Consider the following 22,151-nt stretch of genomic DNA (forward strand, 5'->3'; position numbering starts at 1 on the left):
GGAATATATGAAATATTCTTGCAGCTACTAATAATCATATTGATTAATAATAATTTAGTTCACAATGCCTTTGTGAACGTTTCTAAGAATGTTTTAGTAGAATGGGCTTTCAATAGAGGGACATAAATCTTCCAGGTTTCATTAAAAATATCTTCATTTGTGTTTCAAGAATGAACTAAAGTCTTATAGGTTTGGAACAACACAAATTACCATTTAAAATTGTGGGTGAACAAATGACAGACAAGGGAGATAGTAGTGCTGATACAGTTGATTTTTTTGTTGGACTGAGATGAAAGATGACCTCTAAATACTGTCTAAAAACATTTATGTTGTGGTATCCCTTAAAAAAAAGACACTTGGGCATATCTATCAGTTAAACAAATGTAAGAAAAGAAAGACATTTTTATAATAAAACAGATAGATAGATAGATAGATAGATAGATAGATAGATAGATAGATAGGGTAAAGTGAAAATCTTTAAATTAATATATTAACTGTTTAATAAATTACCTGTTATCAACCGTTTCCTGCACCTCGAACGGGAAACGGCGCGGTTCGTCACGTGGTTCTCCCGGAGCGATGCCCCATATGAGAATGTATCTGTTCTCACAGATCCTTGCACTGCATCCGAAGATCACTCAGCCAGGAATACACAATAGCCTGCTACAATAGTATAAAAATATTGACGGTACCGAAGTTTGAGAGTTAAAGAAGCAGAAAAGGATAAAAGCAGACGTGTCTGGGAGATTGAACAGTCTCATCATTGTGTTCCTGCTCTTCATCTCTTAAAAGTTGGAGCCGGTGTCTACTGTCGGTTATTTTCGTGTTTTCGGTAAACACGTTTACAAATGCAACAACGATGTTTCTTTCTTGTTAAGACATGCGTGCTGACTTGATGAATGGCTCAAGCGTGCTTCAAATGTAAGCGCGCGTAATCTGACTGGAGTCTGTGGACGGGCTCGCGCTTCTCTCGGCGAACTGGAATACATTGTATTAACGCGAGCAAAACATCTGTCGATGATTGGGAGACGGCTGCTGAACACTGAGAGAGGAAGAGCAAAGCCTGGAGCACAGAGAATATAGCGTTAAAAATACGACAGCACCTGTCCTGGAGAGGACGGAGGACTCTGGAGGGTGATAGTGGCCGTGGACTGGACATCACTGTGAACCTTCACCCGGGACAGAAGAGAAAGAGAGGAAGAGAGAAAGAGAGAGAGTAACGGGCTCCATGATGGCATCAAAGTGGTTTTTATGTCCCTGTCTATTTTGGCTGTGCGTGACAAGTAAGAAGCTATGGCATAGGCTACTTGTTTTTTAATAACACTTCTTTTTATATAGGGCTATGGTTTGTCTTTATATATATTCAGAATATTAGTAACGACAGCACATGAACTAAGCATGGAATACTTTTTATTACAGACATTGGTAACAAGGTGGTTTTCTTCATCCTTTGTGCCCCCCCACCCCTCTCTCTCTCTCTCTCTCTCTCTCTCTCTCTCTCTCTCTCTCTCTCTCTCTCTCTCTCTCTCTCTCTCTCTCTCTCTCTCTCTCTCTCTCCCTCTCTCTCACTCTCCCTCTCCCTCTCTCTCTCTCTCCTAATGGATGCATGAGTTCATGTGGGACACGTGCATAGTGAGAGACTTGTTGATTAAGTTTATTTATTTGTTCATTAAGTAGGTCAAATACTATTCTTTTTGTTTCCATGTTTCTGAAACTTAACAAGGTGATAAGTAGTTTTTTACACTGCTTCAGAAGACCTTGGATATAGTGCATGAGTTGTATACTTTTGATGCTTTAACAGGGCTTTTTGTCATTTTTGGAGCTTGAAGGCCCCTGATCCCAAGAAGAAAACCATATAGGTTGGATTTTTTATATTTAACCTTTGAACAACATACGGAATGAGTTTGATTTTGTCAAATACACATACACACACACAGACAAATGTGTCATTATATACAAACATTTAAAGAGCCTGCATGTGTAGATATTGTTTTGAAGTTAAGACATTTTTTGGGCTAAATGATTACTTTTTAGGTAGTCCATATGTCCATAGATCCTTTTCATATAAGTTGAAGTAAATTAAGTAAAAATAGAGGTAAATGGAAGAGATATGTTATAACAGCATTCCCTTTCCCAAACTCTTGTAGCTTAAAAAAAATAAAAATAAAAAAGAATCCCATGGGTTATATAACACAAAGTAGAGTGCACATGTACAATAAATAATACATTAAGAAATAAATAGTTTAATCTTTTTACCTGGCTAAATTAAATCAAACATCACAAAACTTTTAAAAGAGTCTGATTTAAAACTGATTTAGACTTTTTCACTGCAGTTCTGTAGAGGCATGGATTTAGATGAATTTTATAACAAGCATTCTGTTTATTTTACATTAAAAAAATTATGGTTCAAGTCTTTGTGACATGTGCCCACAGCAAGACAGAAAGATTTATGTACAACATCTGTATTTTCAAATGATCAACCGTATATGTTACTGTTATATGTAGCAGTTCCGTTGATACAGGATTAAGATCGATGTGCATACATAATTTAATAAAGATAGCATGTAATTTGGATTTATTTGCTATCTTCATTCAATTACATCTGCACATTGAAAAAAAAACTAAAAAACACATACAACATAAGATAAAATGAATATGTAATATGAACCAAAAAGCAAAGGTACAGAACAGTAACCATAATATCAAGAAATTTGTCATGGAATTACTGCCGAAACTTTGAATAAACAGTATAGATGTAAAATCAATTTCTAAGATGCAAAGAACATGCTATATATTTTTGTGTGTGTGTGTTTATGTAGTAGTTATGGTTATGCCTGTGTAATATTATTACTATACTGTAGGAGAAGACCCATAATGTGAGGGATGAGAGCACTTAACCCCCACTAACATCCATTAACAAGAGCAAGCATGACAAAAGCACACAACCTCTACACAGGCAGTTCACATAAATTACAGCTCAACGAATAGACACAAACACACACATATAGTGTAAATTACATCTATACGATTCATTTCATCTTTAATTATCATCTCTTTCACAAGTTGTTGCTTATGTTGATGTATCTCTTTTACACAGCCTTTCTGTATGCTGTATTTTATGTTTGTTTAAAATGTTGTTTCTATGTTACGAATGCTGAGAGATGAGGCAGAGAGAGAATCCACTTGCATGCACGTTTTTAATTACAAAACTTCACATGAATAGACAGGAACATCTGACCCAAAACACGAAAACGATCCACCATGAAACAAGCAAAGCGCAATAGAAACACAAGGGCTATATATATATATACACAGGTGCAAACAGGCTTAACAGGGTAATGAGGAAACGAGAAACACCTGGGATCCTAATCAACATGAAAAACTACAATGAACTACAAACATGGCACTAGGACAGGAAATTCAACAAAAGTCCAGACAAGACATGAGGAAATATATGACATTCTACATTATTTTGGAGATTCAATGTGAAAGTATTACAATATAAAAATTATATTAAAACCTTTAATGTTATGTGCAATTAAACACAATTAATTACAGAAAAATGTACTATTAATTCGTTTTTTTTTTAAATCGATTGACAGCACTAGTATACATGTTTTTACATTGTACTGTATTTAAAAAAAAATACCTGCATGTAATTACAGCTGTAATTAATATCTGTAATTACATCAATAATTACACTGTTGAGCTTATCCCTTAACACATCCTTAAACCTATACCATACCATGAAACATATTCCTAACCTTACCCATGTCTCACCTCGATAGCAGCAAAAGTGTTTTGCAAAACAACTTAAACACAATAAGTACACTACATTACTTAGCAATTAATAATACAAAAATATATCAGCACCCCCATGTGTGTGTGTGTGTGTGTGTGTGTGTTTTTCTCAACCACTATTAGAAGTTGGTGACACGATATTAACAGCATTTAGTTTCAGTCTTTGAATTTGATTAGCTGAGTGGCGTTCCAAGAGTTTTGATGTACAGTCCAACAACTCTGGGAGTTTTCATTGTTTGTATCAGTCTGCTTGCCTTTGTCTGTGAAGATGGTGGAGATTGTTTTGCTACAGTTTTTAAGCGTTACACTATTGTTACGCCTGGTGGTGAAATGGGCCGAATTTTATAGGAACATGATTAATTCAAAAACACTGATTAATTCAGGAACAAAATATCACATGTATTTAAACTACCATTCAAAATTTTGGGTTCGGTAAGATTTTTTAATGTTTTCTCTTATGATAACTAATGCTACATTTATTTGATGAATACAAAAAAAAAAAACCCTTTTAAAATAACTTTTCTATGAGCAATAAGACTTTCGTAATCTTGACGTCAGATGAGCTTCATTAAATTTGCAGTGACATCACAAAGGACCGTCTAGCCTCCAGGCTCGTTGGTCTGATTCTCACTTTGGGTGCGAGAGGTCTCGGCTTCAAAACCTGGAAAAGCCCTGCGGTTTTAGAAAGAGTGGCAGGAGCAGCCAATTGGATCCTTCCTTTGCAGCACTGAGTGTGAAATCCCTGCAGCGGGTTGTGTTCATCTGTACTTCAACTTAACCAAGATTTAATCAGATGACAAGAGATTATTATACGGTGAAAATGGTTGTGCAGCTTAATATTTTTGTGGAAACCATGATACATTTTGGGATTTTCGGATGAATAGAAAGTTCACATTTATTTAAAATAGAAATCTTTTGTGTAATTATAAATGTCTTTACTGACACTTTTATTAAATTTAATTTAATCCTTGCTGAATAAAAATATTATGAATAAAAAGTATTCATTTCTTTAGAAAAAATCTTACTGACCAAATGGTATAGTACATGGAAAAGTTTGTATCTACCTAGGCTTTGTTCGGAACAGACAATAGTGTGTCTAAAATGTAATGTAAATTGTAAAATATTGAAGTCTTGTTTATTTATAAACATGCTCATATTTTTATAAGTGGTTTTGGGTACTGATTACTGCATTTTAATCCACTGCAGCTCATATAGACATTGAAAGACTGACAAATAGAATCAATAAAATGTATATTAGGCTTTGAATCAGATGCTTCTGCAGATGTTTTTTCTGTCTTATGACGCATTGGCCAACGCCTGGAAATGGTGGTCACAGATGGGTCTAAGATTAGAGGTAATAGGTCAGACACACATATACTCATTCATTGATTGTCCTTCCAGAGTCATCAATGGCTTTTGCATGGGAATATCTTCCTTGAAGACTGAGTTACACAAAAAACAAACACAAAACTGATAAGTGGATCTGGACTTTGTGTTGCTTAAGGAGACAAGCCATCCAAAATGACTAAGGCTCAGCATAGCCTCAAAAGCTCAAAGGTCTGTGTGTGTGTGTGTGTGTGTCTCTTCTGGTGTGGAATGGATCATACCAATCGAGTCTGACACAATCTTGGATTCATGACGGGAACTAGGTGTGTGTGTGTTTGTGTGTCAGTGTTCTGTTTTGGGAGGAGGAGTAGAGTCAGTTGAGTCCTTTATCCCACATGCAGTGGGGAGGAAATGACATGTGTTTGTGTGTGTGTGTGTGTATTTTATTTTTTTTTTTTGCTACAGTCTTGGCAAGTCATTGTTTTGCCATGTCATTGGCACACTCCCTTCACAGCATTGGTGGGCTTATGAGTTATGATGGGATAAGATGCATAGTAAAATTATTCTGACATGTTTGTTTTTTGCTCTGCAGTGAAAGCAGATTACATGCAGCTTAGCAGACATTTTTGACCTTTTCATGATATTCTCAAAAACTCAAGAACTATATTTGAAAAAAAAAAAAAATGTAGAGATGTATCACTGCTTTGTGACTTTAATGTCTTTCGATGAATATCTGACATTTAATGAAACAATTTTAAGCAAGGTTAAAAAACAAGGTTTTGGCAAACAGATATTAGATTCAAAGCTAGAACAGCAATTTTTTTATTTGTGATCCATTTATAATTCTTTTTCCTATAATTTTTTTGGCAAAGCAGTCATAATTTAGTTTATTTAAAGTAATTTATAAATAGTCAATTTAACACAATAACGTGCTGCTCAGACTGCTGAAGTCAGATGTCAGAAATTCAAGGATTTCAGAATGATCTGTTTTTGCTGTTTGTTTTCAGTAAATGGTCTTACAATCTTTGGTCAAGGAAAGTTTGATTAGTCATGACATGACCAATTTGCCATTTATTGATCTTCAAACATTTCTTTTTTTCCCTCATGTGAATCTGTCTGCGTGTGTTTGTGTGTGTGTGTGTGTGTGTGTGTCTGTTAGTGTCTCTTGCTGCTGATGCTGAGGAAAGGCTGGTAGATTTTCTGCTTGGTCCTGAGCGCTACAATAAGCTTATCCGGCCTGCGGTCAATAAGAGTCAGCAGGTCACTATTGGCATCAAAGTCTCTCTCGCACAGCTCATTAGTGTGGTAAGTGTTTCACACACACACACACACACACACACACACCAAAATATTAGAGCAAAAAACTACTGACTCCAAACTTTTAAACGGTAGTGTATGTAGTTAATATTTTAGACATTTAGCATACAGTAGTATCCAGAGCAACTAAAAAGTGTAGATAAATATGAATTTAAATATTACAAATGTATTACAAATTTAAATAAATATTATAAAATGTTCTTGCTTTTTGAAGCATTCAATGTTCATGTCACAAGCACACAATTGCATTACATCCATGGTGCAACAGAAGAATGCCCTTGACACATTAGAGACTTCAGGTACATTCAGAGTGACAGTTAAATTCACTTTGACACTGTGCTCTAACCAGGCATAATGCCACAAAGTGACAAGCAACACAACAATTTGTTTCTATATTCGTCCGGTTACATTCTGTATCTCCGCCCACTGCAAAATTTGTTCTGCTCATTTGTTTAACTCTGTGCTTCAGACAGCTGTATATTAAACAGAAATTATATTCAGACTGACTTCCACTCTTTATGCGGACGCTGGAACTCTGCCACGTTCATGTCTGATTAGAACAGTGTTAGTGCTCACACGGGTGATACAGGTTTGAGTCTGGATTGTGTCATGTCCTCATCATATCCAAACAAATTTATGTCATGAAACTCTAGATGGCACAGGCCAATAGCTCAACCTGCTTGCAATCAAATCATTATCTATAGTGCACAGCTGATTGGTTCCTGCTATATCAGTAGCCAACTGTATCAGTAGCCTGCTGTATCAACCTTAAAGTCGACATGAAATCAAAATTGCGCATATTACTAGTCTTGTGGTGAACAATTAATCTGTTCAAGTTAATACACACACAAAAACATTGTTTGCCGTGGTAATCTTTAATCAAAATCTGAAAAGTTGCTTCCGGTCTGGAATGGCGTTCCTTTTATGATGACGTCAGTTTGACGGCTTGGGTTGAAAACGCTTAACCACTCCTGTCAAACCGTTAGTCTGCTATGAGCAGAGATGGAGAGGAGGAGCGTTAAAGTAAAACCCTGCCCTCTGTTCAATATTCCGTTTCACTTGGAAAGACGTCACAACACTGGAGAAAAGTCGTTTGGAACTTCCGGTTCACGGGGACTTTAAAATACAACACTTGGTTAGCATTTGCCTTAGCAGTGCAGCATGCTTTCAGAAACCCTCCACCTTGCCCAGCTCCACCTGTATAGATCTGCTACAGGTAATTCATGTACAGCAGCAGCAGCAGCAGCATGTCTTACTTGCTCACAGCAGCGTGTCGTTTATGAATTGGCAGTAGCAAGTCCCGTACTTGCTCTGCAGCAGCAGCGGCAATAAAAGCAGCACCGCAGCAGATCTATTCTGCCAAGACCAAAGATTTAAACATTGTCATTCCCATTACCATGCCAAACACTCCGAGAGTTGTCATGCCAGAAATAATTTTCTGTTCCTTTTTCACTATTGCATACAAACTAGGACTGTCAAGTGATTAAAATTTGTAATTATATTACATGATGTGCGTGCCGATTAATTAATCTAGTTAATTGCAAATTAATCACATCAAATTTGCATTCAGCTTAGAAATTGTCCCCAAAAGAATATTTAAAGTTATTGTGTTAAATGAGAAAAGCATAAAATAGACATTATAAAAAGTAGCTTTAGAAATAAATATTTTATCTGCTTGAACATAAAAGTTTAGGGTCAGTAAAATAAATTTATTTGAGATGTCTCAGTATTTTTGTTATTGTTCATACAATTGAAGTCAATTGCAACCAATGGAAACCAAAACAGTTTGGTCATAGAGGTTTGAAACACCTGAGGGTGAGTAAATGATGACGGAATTTAAATTTTTGGGTGAACTATTGTTACAGAATCAGACTCACAAGACAGAGATTAAACAAACAGGAAGTTTATTTGGACAACAACTAAGCGGGTGAACTGGAAGCAGGTGAGTAAGAAGTGCAATGATGAATCGGAGAGTGGGATGCTGGCAGTGAATGTAATGCATATTCTTACAGGAATGTTGATTGGTCGATGAAGGCGTGGAATGCAGGATCGCTGGAGACTTTGGAGACACAGAGGAAGGACAAGACACTGGGAGAATCACACGGAGGAGAATGGAGACAAGACGCTGGAGTAGAGGATGGAGATAGATCACTGTCAGGTAGGTTGTTGCAAGGTAAGGCAAGTAGTCCTCTTCATACAAACGAGACCGGACAGTGAACTGTGTGTGCTTTAGTTGTGGCAGTGATGAGGGTGATGATGAGGTGCAGGTGTATGTGATCAGAACTCAGGTGAGGGAGCGGCCGTGATTGGCTGGTGAGAGAGCCTGGCAGATCTGTAACAGTAGTTCCAAGAGTTCTGGTGGCCCTGGCAGAAGGTTCGTAGGAAATTACCAATTTCCTGAATCTTTCTCTCGGTCTGCCCATTTGACTGCAGATGGTACCTGGGCGATAGGCTTACTGTCACAACTAGGAGAGAGAAGAACACTTTCCATACCCTGGATATAAACTGCGGTCCACGGTCTGAAACAATGTTCTGAAGACGTGAATGCAGAGGAGTTCTGCTGTTTCAATTGCTGTGGGTAGTCCTTTGAGGGGAGAAGACTACAGGATTTGGAGAATTGGTCAATTATCACCAGGATGCATGTGTTACCATCAGAAGGTGGGAGGTCAGACATGAAGTCCACTCCTAGGTGTGACGATGGCCGGTTGGGAACGGGCAGTGGTAGAAGCTTGCCAGATGGTAGGTGGTGAGGAGTCTTTGGCCATGGCACAGTCTGCGGATCCTTGGACGAACCTTCTCACATCCCTAGCCATGTTAGGCCACCAAAAGCGATCTCTTAGCAGCGAGAGGATGTTATTGGCCCCTGGGTGGCCAAAGCCCAAGGATGTATGTGCAGAGTGAATCAGGGGTGTGTGTTGTGCTCTGTTGACATACTGATGTCCGAGGGGACTCCCCGGCGGAGCGGCGTTGGAGGCATTGGAGGAGGTGATGGAGTCTGAAGACCACTGGATGGGACTCACGATCAGCTCGGGTGGCAGGATGGGCTCGGGTTCTTCACTGACCTCTTCTGGAGCATACAGACAGGAAAGAGCGTCAGCCTTCACATTCTTTGAACCTGGAATATAGGAAATGGAGAAATTAAATCGGGTAAAGAACAAGATTGAGGATTGAGTCTCTTGGCTTCTTTTAAGTACTTGACGTTCTTATGATAAGTGATGATTGTGAAGGTGTGTTGAGCACCCTCCAACTAATACCTCCATTCCTCTAGGACTAGTTTGATGGCGAGGATTTCTTGGTTGCCGACATCGTAGTTCCTCTCCGCCTGGGTTTTTTGGAGTAGAAGGTGCATTGATGGAGTTTGGCTGGTGTCCCCTGCTGCAGGGAAAGCACTTCCACGACAAAAGTTTGCTCTGGGTCTGGATGGATGAGGAGCGGTGCGCTGGTGAATGTCTTTTTCAGTCGTTGGAAGTCTTCGTTGGCAGCTGGTGACCGGGACAGAGACTTGGGCTTGTTCTGCAGGAGACTGGTGAGTAGGCTGGTGATGGAACTGTAGCCGAAGATGAATCGTCTGTAAAAGTTTGCGAAGCCAAGGAAGCATTGGAGTTATTTAATGGTTAATGGTGTGGGCCAGCTCTGGATGGCTTCCACCTTCCCCTCGACCATCTGGATTCTTTTGTCACTGATGTTATAGCCAAGGAACTGCACTGAGGGTTGGTGGAAGGAACACTTCTCGGCTTTGAGGAAGAGCTGTAATTCCCTCAGGCGTTTCAGGGGATGAGGATGAGGATGTCATCTATGTAGATGAGGACGTATCGGTGAAGAAACTCCCAGAGCACCACATGCATGAAGTCCTGGAAAACGGAGGGGGCGTTTACTAGATCACATGGCATAACCAAATACTCATAGTGTCCAGTAGGGTTCACAAAGGCGGTCTTCCACTCGTCCCCCTCACGTATCCGGATGAGGTTGTACGCGCTGCGGAGGTCCAACTTGGTAAACACCGTGGCTCCGCGGAGGTGTTCGAGCTCCGCTGGGACGAGGGAAGAGGATATAAAAATTGTATGATGATTTTGTTGAGGGCATGGTAATCAAAACAGGGCCGCAAGCCTCCGTCCTTCTTGGCCACGAAGAAGAAACTCTAAGCAGCAAGGGACGCAGAAGGGTGGATGTAGCCTTTTTGGAGGGCCTCTTCTACATACTCCTCCATGGCCTTCTGCTTGGGAAGTGAGAGGGAATAGATATTTCCGTGGGGCACTGGCTCACCCGGAATCAGGTCGATGACGCAGTCCGATGCCAGGTGTGGAGGCAGCTGAGAGTCTCTCTGTGGGCAGAAAACGTCGCTGAAGGGGGCATAACCGTTTGGGATGTCGACTGACTGCTTCTCGACAGTGCTTTCGATGGAGGTGGAATTCACCGGGAGTACCTCGGTGATGATATGCCCCCCAGCACCACAATATAGGCAGAGCCCCTGGGTCAGCCGCCTCTGCGGTTCAATAAACGGTAGCCGGGTAGAGTCGACTTGCATTGGCTCGTGGCCTGATTCTGGAGTGCTGAGGTGCTCTGGCTGGTGGAGGAAGATAGATGGTGTTTGACCCTGGTGTTCTTCAAGACACGACTGCATAAGGGTGGTGAAACGGATGGACAGTATGATGAAACGTTCTAAACTGATGGCATTGTCATATGCAGCGAGATGCAGCCGCACTCGGGGATCCAGTTCTTGCCGATAGGTGGTGAGGAGCGAGCGCTCATTCCAGCCACTGGCGGCCACAAGACTGAGATGATAAAGTTGCTCACCTATTGATGAATCTCCCACAGGTTTGCCGAAAACTTCACGAAAGTGAGTGACGAAATCATTAAGAGACTGGGTTACTGCGTTGGATTGCGTCCAGAGAGTATCAGCCCATTGGAGCGCTCGCCCCCTCAGAAGGGAAATGATGAACGCAATCTTAGCCCAGTCGTTGGTAAAGAGATGCAACTGCATCTCCAGGGTCAACGAACATTGCAGGAGAAATCCGTTGCAATCTTCCGCCAGACCAGAGTAGGGCACTGGTTTGGCCATAGGGCTGGCGATCGCGATCAATCGGTGGTGATGTCGGAAGTGGTGACTGATGCGGTGGTGACGGCTGGTGTGATGGGATCAGGATTGCCTTGGAGCGGTTCCGGTGAGCTCATGATGTTGTCTTCTGTTACGGAATCAGACTCACAAGACAGAGATTAAGCAAACATGAAGTTTATTTGGACAACAACTAAGCGGGTGGAAGCAGGTGAGTAAGAAGTGCAATGATGAATCGGAGAGTGGGATGCTGGCAGTGAATGGAATGTATCTTCTTACAGGAATGTTGATGGATCAATGAAGGCGTGGAATGATGGAATGCAGGATCGCTGGAGTCTTTAGAGACACGGAGGAAGGACGAGACACTAGGAGAATCACACGGAGGAGAATGGAGACAAGACGCTGGGGAATGACGCTGGAGTAGAGGTTGGAGATAGATCGCTGGAGAGGTAAGGTAAGGTAAGGTAAGGTAAGTAGTCCTCTTCATACAAACGAGACCGGACAGTGAACTGTGGTGAAGTGTGTGCTTTAGTAGTGGCAGTAATGAGGGTGATGATGAGGTCCCTTTATTTTTTATTAATAGGGATAATATAAAATAATGAATTGATTAATATGAATTAAAACATTTTAATGAAACGATACCCTTAATAAGAAACTAAAACTGCCAGTAGGTGTCAGTAAATGCCTAAATGAATAAGTCATTGAGCCATTCATTAATTTGATTCGTTCATAAATGGCTGTCTTTATGAATGGGCCATTGAATCATTGGTTCACCCGATTCGTTGAAAACACAGATTCATTCAGTAATGAAACACCACTGTGTGTTGCTCAAAGACGCACAACAGTTCTGCTGTAATTTATAGGTATTTTCATTTGCAAAATTTAGCAAAAACAGACTATATTGTGTCTAAAATATAACACAATATTAACTTCTAATTTATTGAACTGTTGTATTAAATCAATATCACATTTGCACATGCTATTCAGGACAAAGACAGCACTCATGTGATACTTGTTAATCATGTCATGTGATACTGCTTAACTATATAATTTGATATATTTGACAGGGGTTGCCCCAATATCTTGAATTTTAAGGGCATTTTAACTGCATTATATAGTGTAGTCTACATCAAGCAGTGAGCTGTTGCCCTGCATCATGTTTGTCATCAGTCAACTGTATGAAGGTGAAAGCTCTAATACAAACAAATTCAATGTTCTGTTCTTTTTACAGAATGAGAGGGAACAAATCATGACAACGAATGTGTGGCTGACGCAGGTAAGCTCACTCTCTATGCCTGTGCACTCATCGGGACAGTGTTATAAAACACAGTCAAATGAGCTGTCCCATACATGAGTGCAAACATAGCACGTAGCAGATGTGAGTTGAAATTAAATTGTAGTTCACTTTTAGGTCATTTCTGTTGCATGATGGAAAATCCTGTTTAACCGAGTGAATGCATTTAGCATTTTTTTCAACAGCATTTTCAACCACATTCTACTTTTTTTGTAGGAGTGGAATGACTACAGACTGGTGTGGGATCCGAATGAGTATGATGGCATCAAAAAACTACGAATACCATCGCAGCACATCTGGCTCCCTGATATAGTACTCTATAACAAGTATGCCATAACTGTGACCAGTAGCATACTGTGTACTGTATATATCGACTTCCATTTAAACGTTTGGGGCCGATAAGATTATTTAATGTTTTTGAAAGTCTCTTATGCTCACCAAGGCTGCATTATAAATACAGTAAAATAATAATAATAGTAAAAAATAGTTTAAAAAAGTACAATTGTGAAATATTATTACATTTGAAATGGACTGTATTTAATATATTTTAAAATGTAATTTATCCCTGTGATGACAAAGCTGAATTTTCAGTAGCCGTTACTCCAGTCTTCAGTGTCACATGGTCCTTCAGAAATCATTCTAATATGCTGATTTGCTGCTCATGAAACATTTCTTAGTATAATCAATGTTGAAAACAGTTGTGCTGCTTAATATTTTTGTGGAAACCATAATGAATTTTTCTTTTCAGGTTTCTTTGATGAAAAGAAAGTTCAAAAGAACAGCATTTATTTGAAATATATATATATATATATATATATATATATATATATATATATATATATATATATATATATATATATATATAGTAACAATGTAAAAGTCTTTACTGTCACTTTTGATCAATTTAATGTAATGCATCCTTGCTCAATAAAGAGAAAAAAAATCTTACTGACCCCAAACTTTTTGAACAATAGTATGAGCACAACATTAAAGATTTTTTCTGTTGGATACCTAGTTCAGAAGATGTTTGTTGCGGTTGATTTTATTTATATTTATATAAAAATATTGATATTATTATAAATTATATATAATTATATATAAAATATCAATTTAAATAATGATTTATGTATTATTTTCTTTACAATGAAAAATATGCATGCTGAAAATTATAAAATAACTACACAATTAAAGCACTTTTGCTGGAAAGCGATCACATACGATGCGGGCCATTCTCATTGCTAAGCACTGATATACTGTATACTTACATTCAGTATAGTTATATATTGTAATAGTCATTTCTCTAATGCATATCACAACATCTGATGAATTGATGTTTGATTAGTAATAGCTTGGAGTAGTAGATTTGGAAAGAGTTATTAGTACCTCTGTGTGTTCACAGTTGTTCCCAGCCTTAAGCCGTGTAAACTTTTGGGATGTTTTGACGCTTTGATGCAGTCACTGTTTAGTGACAAACTCAATACAACAAGCAAGCTGTCACTGTTCCAAGAGACTGGCTAATTATGCTAAAGAGTTGCCAAAAGCAAAAGCAGTTGCCTTCCCTTGTTGCTGTTCTTTCAGGTCGTTCACGTCTTCGCTCTTGGCAAAGATCAAAAGAATGAATAATAATAATAATTCATTACATTTATATAGCGCTTTTCTCTGCACTCAAAGCACTTTACATAGAAGGGGGAATCTTCTCAACAACCACCAATGTGCAGCATCCACCTGGATGATGCGACAGCAGCCATAGTGCGCCAGAACGCCCAACACACACCAGCTTATTGGTGGAGAGGAGACAGAGTGATGAAGCCAATTAGTATATATATATATATGGGGATGATTAGGAGGCCATGATGGACAGAGGCCACTGGGCAAATTTGGCCAGGATGCCGAGGTTACACCCCTACTCAACTCATTTTAGTTGATAAAAATGGAGGATGCACTTGCACATGTTCATTGCTTAAATGGGAAAATTGGGTGGGATGAGACTAATTTGCTTAAGAGGCATTCCCTCATGTAAAGAGACACTGGTTCATGTAATCCTTTGCTAAAATAAGCATTGTGTTTCTATGCTAATTTTAATTAAAAAGCTGTACACTAATAATTTTCAAAGGACACAGAGAAAAAGAGAGATCCTGGATTAAAGATCTGTTAATTAATGCATATTAATCAGGAACTGTGTGTGACGAGGAGGCGTTCTCTACGTTCATATGCATGGGTTTTTCAAACTAGGGGCTGCAAGGAAGTGCATGGGAAAATTTGAGAGCAAAAATATAAAGATGCTTACAAAATGATTAGGGCAAACAAAGTAAACTTCTTATTTTATACACTTGTGATATTAATTAAATAATTTTTAACACACCAAATTTTATATTACTACAGTTTCATCACAAATGTTATTGGATTGACAGCTATAATTAAAAAATAATACTCTAATAGTGGGCATAAAAACATGCGCTAACTTAATACGTAAACTTAAAGGTGCTCTAAGCGATGTTGGGTGATGTCACTTCTTGTTGACATTCGAAGTATTGTCAAACAAAACAGAGGCTAGCTCGACCCTCCTTCCTCCTCATCCCGTCCCCTCCCCCTCCCATCCGTGCTTCCTGAAACAGTCATAAACGCGCATTTCTTAAATGTGTGTCGGTCATATCAAAATTCAAGCGAATATAATTCTAAGGTTAGTCGTTGTCGTTGTATAGGACATCTCTCCTCTAGCTAACGTCCCTCTTCATGCTTCTCTCTCCTCCACTCCCCACACCCCCTTTCATGTACACGCGCACTATCCCCCCAACCCCACCCCCAAATCATTCTTGTCGGTTATTGGCCGGAATACTGTTTGTTATGTTTCGTGGTCCAGGCTGGGCCAGTTTGTTTTTGTTGCCGTTTGTGGAGCCTGGGCTGTCTACAGAGACCGTTTTTTTTACAGTGTGTTCAGGGGACAGGCAGCTAGCGGATAGTGAGGAGATGTTTGCTGTATGTGACAAAAAAATGTTCAGCCTAAAAAACGTGTGACATCGCTTAGAGCACCTTTAATACCATATAAATATTCTCTGAATTCTCTGAATTTTGAACTTTTAAAAGATTAACTTAATTTAGAATTTAACCAATATTTAGATTAAATATTTTTCACACAGTATAAGGTCTTTATTTATAAAAATAAATTGCTGCCATTGTTTTTTTTCTTAAGAAGGGGGTCCCTCGCAAGGGAATATTCATATTTGGCAATGGTTGGCATCAACAAGTTTGAAAATCCCTCTGCCTGTGAATGCATTTTGCCACTGTAACATACTTAATGCTTTTTACACAGTATACACTTTATCTATATTTAGAATGTATATTTTGTTCTTTTGCAGTGCAGATGGCGTGTATGAAGTATCATTTTACTGCAATGCAGTTGTCTCCAACACCGGTGACATTTTCTGGCTCCCTCCTGCCATCTACAAGAGCGCCTGTGCGATTGAAGTCCGTAACTTCCCCTTTGATCAACAGAACTGCACGCTTAAATTTCGTTCCTGGACCTACGACCGCACAGAACTCGATCTTGTCTTGACGTCTGATTTTGCCAGTCGTGATGACTACACACCCAGCGGCGAATGGGATATTGTGTCGCTCCCTGGCAGAAAAAACGAAGACCCCAGTGATCTCACATACCTGGATGTCACATACGACTTTGTGATAAGGCGCAAGCCTCTCTTCTACACGATTAACCTCATCATTCCATGCATCCTCATCACTTCTCTTGCAATTCTGGTTTTCTACCTTCCTTCAGACTGTGGGGAGAAGATGACACTTTGTATTTCAGTTCTTCTGGCTCTTACTGTGTTTCTGCTCCTGATTTCGAAGATCGTTCCACCAACATCACTGGCTGTTCCATTAATAGGGAAGTATCTGATGTTTACGATGGTGCTGGTCACATTTTCAATTGTGACGAGTGTGTGTGTGCTCAACGTGCACCACCGTTCTCCATCAACCCACCATATGCCCGCGTGGGTCAAGCGTGTGTTCCTTCATAAGCTTCCTGCTTTCCTTCTAATGCGACGACCGGGAAGGTCAAATGTACGGGAGAGGTTTAGAAGGAAACACCAGCAGAAATCGTTTTCCACTGATGCAAAGGGCATAAAGTTGGATGGAGACTCATTCTTCTTAAGTGATGACCCTGGACGTGTGTGTGGGGCATGGAGGGTCGGCGACCTTCCTGAGGGGTCAGGCTTCAGGCAGAGAGTTAAAGTCAGACACGACCCAGATGTGGATGAGGCCATCGAAGGTGTGAGGTTCGTTGCTGAACATATGAAGATTGAGGATGATGATGAAGGGGTGAGAAGGGTTTTGAGTTTATTGATTTATTGACTTATTGAGGGTGCTTTCACACTGGCAGTTTAGTTTGAATCAGGGGACTGTTCGCATGAAAAATTTGTTATGTGAATGCTGTCTTGCGGACCCAGGAGGGCACCGGAGTATCTAACCTAAGACTATCTGTAGACATCCTTAGTTCATCAAAGCACATGTAGGGGATGACAGTGATGTTTCCTAACTACACAAGACGCGATGCCGCGACACGCGATAAACGGTATCTTTTCCATGTTAATCAGAGTTTTTGTCCTAACCAGTTGCGACGGCAACAGGCGACGATTCTATTTTCTATTTTCTGCGAGGTTGCGGCTGGATCAACAAACAAAAAGTGTGGCAATGATAATCTCAGGTAGGCTGCTGTTTATGTGCTTTATTTAAGGTTAAAAGCATGTAATGTGACTTTGAATATAATTTAGTGATCCCAGCTTTGTAGCCGTAAAAGCAACAATGGATAATTCACCTCAGATCTTGAAATTAAACAAATGGAACGGTTAAACTGTGAACATACAAGTGTATTCTTTGACAAAGATTGTTTTAGGTACTCAGTATGTATTTATAAGTAATGTTGAAATTGTATAATATTTGTTAATTTGATTATGTAGGCTACCGTACTTATCCATTTTCTTGCGAGTGCCGTCAAGATTACACTCTGGTGCTGTGCACTTGCCACGAGAGCCCACCCACATGCTGTTCTGATTGGCTGTGAGGTTTGATTGATTTTGACGCATCTCGTAGTCGCGTAGCATCTGGTGTGGACAACGCTATCTCAAGACCAATTCATATGAATTCGTAGGAGTGATTAAAAGGTGCATAATTTGTATGATTTGTCTAAACCCACGTGATGGTTAGGTTTAGGGGCGGGGTCAGGGGTAGGTCATTCGTACGAATTCATACGAATTGGGCAACTCGTAAAATATGTATAATTTAGCAAAAATACGAGTATGAGTGAGGTCGTATGAATTCATACGAATTAGCCACCTCATAAAATTCATACGAATTGCCGTGAGATCGGGTAGGTGTGGACAGGCAAATTGCTTGTTGCTGGAATCTTATCGCATCGCGTCTGGTTAGGACTTTGGAGGACACGGTGTTATGTGACGCACACACAGCAGATTCACTGTTTTCTGCAGAATAGCACCAAATTAATAATAAAAAAAAACAAAACTATATATTGACCTGCTTTCTGTCTTCTATTACACTCGTATTCAGACCACAGCAAACGTGCCCAGTGTGAAAGCCCCCTAAATTAATTGATTGCTTGTAGTTTGCAAATTTTAATTAGACAGAACAACCAGGTGTACTTTTCTCAGAGGTGTAAAGAGTACCTAAAAAAACATACTTGAGTAAGAGTACAGATACCTTACAGCGAAAATGACTCCATTACAAGTTACCAATTCTAACATGACTTAGGCTATTGAATGATTTTAACAGTGCTTTAAGTATTTTTACTCGTAGGCCTACTGAATGTAGGCTCAAAGATGCACTAGTCAACACTTAAAACACATGCCAATGAAAAACAAGAAACATTTGATTTATAAGGAGAGCAATCACGTTTATTATCTAAAGTCAAAATAAAACTGAACATTTCAATATTGCAATTGACACAACAGCCTCTTAAAAGTCTACAAACACTCAAGTCTCAGTTAAGCTTGAGTGCTTAAAAAGGTCATAATTAAACCAATATTCTTTAAAAAGGTTTCTTCAATATAACGGATAAATAAAACATTTAGTAAAATTAAATTGTCAAAACCTATTTGCACCAGATGTGCTGGTTTCGGACTCATAACCAGCTGCAGCCATGTATCTCCATGCATCACATGTATGAAACACCTGCGATTCACAACTAAGTGCAAATGAACTGACATTTGCGTAAAGTAGCCTTGTTGACAAGTTTGGGTGAGAAAGGGCAAAACGCACACGGTATAGTAACTTCAATGCCCTATAGATGGTGATATCGCTTCTTTTGTAGCAGAAATAAACTGCTGCAGAAAAAGTTAGGTGCCTTCTTGCATAATGTAACGAATGTACTGGAGTAAAGAGTATATAATAGAGCTGGTAAGTCCCGCCCCTTCCGCTAACCCCACTGGACCTCTAGGTTGAAAAATCGTCAATGCAAGTGAATGTGAGAAAATGATTATTTTCTGGTCCCGTTTAAATTTTGCCATGAATGTGAACATATGTTGTCTGTGAATTTTTAATATAATTTTTCGTGTTAAGAATGCTACAATTTAGCGGGTAGAAGTTTGATACGGTTAGACTTTGTGTGAGAGCACTTTGTGGACTACAACTCTGAAGAAAGAACAGCCCATTATGTTTGAATGGTGACATTTGGGTACAAAACACACAGGCATCTCGATCTGTCTCCATAGGTTATCGCAGCATTAGCACCGTGATTTGACAAGTGGAGGGAAAATGTGTTATGGGGTGACGTCACATAGGCTTTCCCATTATGTCTTTTCCACAACTGCTAGCCAAAGAATCATACAATATACTGTCAAACTCGTAACATGAAAAATCATATAAAAAATTCACAGACAACATATGTTCACATTCATGGCACAATTCAAACGGGACCAGAAAATAATTATTTTCTCACATTCACTTGCATTGACAGATTTTTCAACCTATAGAGGTCCACTTGGGGTTTTACGGATGGGCGGGACTTACCAGCTCTATAGAGCCTACTTATTCAAAAATGTTAAAGTTAATATCTTTGATAGCAACTCAAACTACAAATTTGCCAAAAAGATACTTAAGTACAGTAACTAATCTACATTTGCTCAAATTAGTTGTTCAAACCATGTTAATTATTACTTTTGTTAATGATGTCACACAGGTAATAGTAACTTCTGCTTATATTACTTCAATAACTTCCTCTAATTAATCAGTTTGAGATCAAATTAATGTCAGATTATTGCTCTACATTTTTATATATTCTCTTGATTATTGCTGTTTATAATAATAATAATTAATGAATTAAATCTTTTGTCACATTTTGTTTCTTTAGTATTGTTGTTTAATGTGCCAGTTGTTTGACAGCATTTATGCTACCTCCCAAAAGACTAGACCGTTTTTAAAAAGTCTGTGTAAACACCTTGTACAATAATGTGTTTATAAATATTTATTAATGAAATTAATGAATGAAATATTTATCCCTTACAAATACCAAAAGAATCATTAATGGAACCATTAAAAAAAGTTAATTCTTTACAATTCCCATCCCTATACTACGTCTGAAGTGTGGAACAAAACACCAGGCATGAAAATATTGTGCTAAAACACGTTCAGAGCTTATTAAACCACTCAGGGTTAAGCTCATCCCTAATTCCCTAATTCCCCCCCATGACTATGCATATATGTAGTTGAAATGAATGTGTTTTTGCTTGTATGTGTCATGCAGATCATTGAGGACTGGAAGTATGTAGCCATGGTGATCGACCGGCTCTTCCTCTGGATTTTTATCCTGGTGTGTGTCGTCGGCACACTCGGACTCTTTGTTCAGCCTCTCTTTCAGAGCTACAACACCCCCGTGGCAGAGGAAGTGTGAGTCACATATTTCTTTCTCTACTCCTTCTCTTTAATTCATGATAGAGGAGTGTTTGGAGGCCAATGCCTTCCAGAGTTTTGTAAACTTCATATGCATTTAACAATAGGGTCACCTTCAATGTGGAAAAGTTTTCTGATGTTTACTGATGCATCTGCTTCTTTTTTTTTCCTCCCTTCCTTTTCCCATGGTGTTCTTCTCTTTCCTTTGTCTTCCTTTTGCAGATATGGGGATTTCTAAAATATCTGCTGAATGATCCTGTGACTTTTGGACAGAACTGTTGACCGAGTTTTGACATATCACAAACACAAATCCACATTATTGTTCAGCAGAACATAACCATTGTGGGGCGAATTCACTAAACTGTTGCACCACTTAGCTATGGTGTTTCAGCGCAAACATGAATCTTTATTCACAAACCACCTGCAATCCAGTTTAAGCTGGTACAAAATAGCATTTTGCATTCAGATGTATTGTTTTCTGTGCTAACCACCTTTCTATGCAAATGATTAGGCTTCTTATAGAATGAGTATTAAAAAATGAGCGCTGTGTGCCTGGTACAATTAACGTTGTGCGGTTATCGACCTTAGAAAGCAAGTTGTAAACACAATTTTATGTAAAACAGATATTTGTTTGCGTTTTCTATTGAACGTAATAGCAGTAAATTATCAAATGATGATTAATTGGAGTAGAGTGCTATAATAAGCCAGAAAATAAGCCATTACCTGATTTGAATAATTCCTTGATGAAAATGAACCCATCAGCTGGTTCAATTCCTTGTTAGTGAATTCCTCCCATTTGCCACATGACAAACTTTGCCCACTCCACTCTCAAAGCTATAAACCAATGATCCTGTCTCTTTAGTAAAGAATTTCTCATTTGAACAATAATAGCATCTTATGACAGCTGTCAGTGCCACTCAGTCGAAATCTTTGCAGCCAAATTGTTGTATAACTATAATATTTATATGTTTTATGTAGTGTTCACTTTTATATTTTTTCAAGGCACACATTCACTTCTATCAAAGAAGGTTTACAGGGTTTCAAGAGCAGGATGATTATCAGAGACCTTAATACAAGGACTAATTTTCTAAGATGTTTTTCTCCTCCTTGCTTGACACAAACGCATTGACACACAAACTGTAGTTCACTCAATATTGTTTGATTAATGGCTGTGAGTGGTATTCTGGAAATGAATCGCATTTTAATTGCCTTAAAAGAAAGTTTCATGCTGTGATCGAAAAGCACTTCACCACCACAACATTATGAACAATAGACTTTTCAAACTAAGTATTGTAATTATAAAAATATTACAATAAAAAAAAAATGTCCTTCATTTCTTTCAGTGTTACTTTTTTCTGTTGTGTTCATTCTCTTAATGCACATTCTACTTTTATGTCCCATCTTTGAATCGAGAGGGTTATATATTATATGATACATACACCGGTGGGTGTATGAATTTTT

At 38.8% G+C, this 22,151-nt stretch overlaps 1 protein-coding gene across 1 annotated transcript; it reads left to right on the forward strand.

Moving 5' to 3' along the window:
• The first annotated feature begins 627 nt into the window (after positions 1–627).
• Positions 628–21,935, forward strand: chrnb5a (cholinergic receptor, nicotinic, beta 5a). Its single transcript, XM_084393068.1, has 7 exons — positions 628–1,283; positions 6,287–6,432; positions 12,729–12,773; positions 13,008–13,117; positions 16,148–17,108; positions 20,545–20,687; positions 20,913–21,935. The coding sequence occupies exons 1-7, from the start codon at positions 1,229–1,231 to the stop codon at positions 20,926–20,928; spliced, it is 1,476 nt and encodes a 491-aa protein (XP_084249194.1). The 5' UTR covers positions 628–1,228; the 3' UTR covers positions 20,929–21,935.
• Positions 21,936–22,151: the final 216 nt, after the last annotated feature.

Source organism: Rutilus rutilus (genome assembly GCF_951802725.1).
Source record: "Rutilus rutilus genome assembly, chromosome: 2".
NCBI lineage: Eukaryota > Metazoa > Chordata > Actinopteri > Cypriniformes > Leuciscidae > Rutilus > Rutilus rutilus.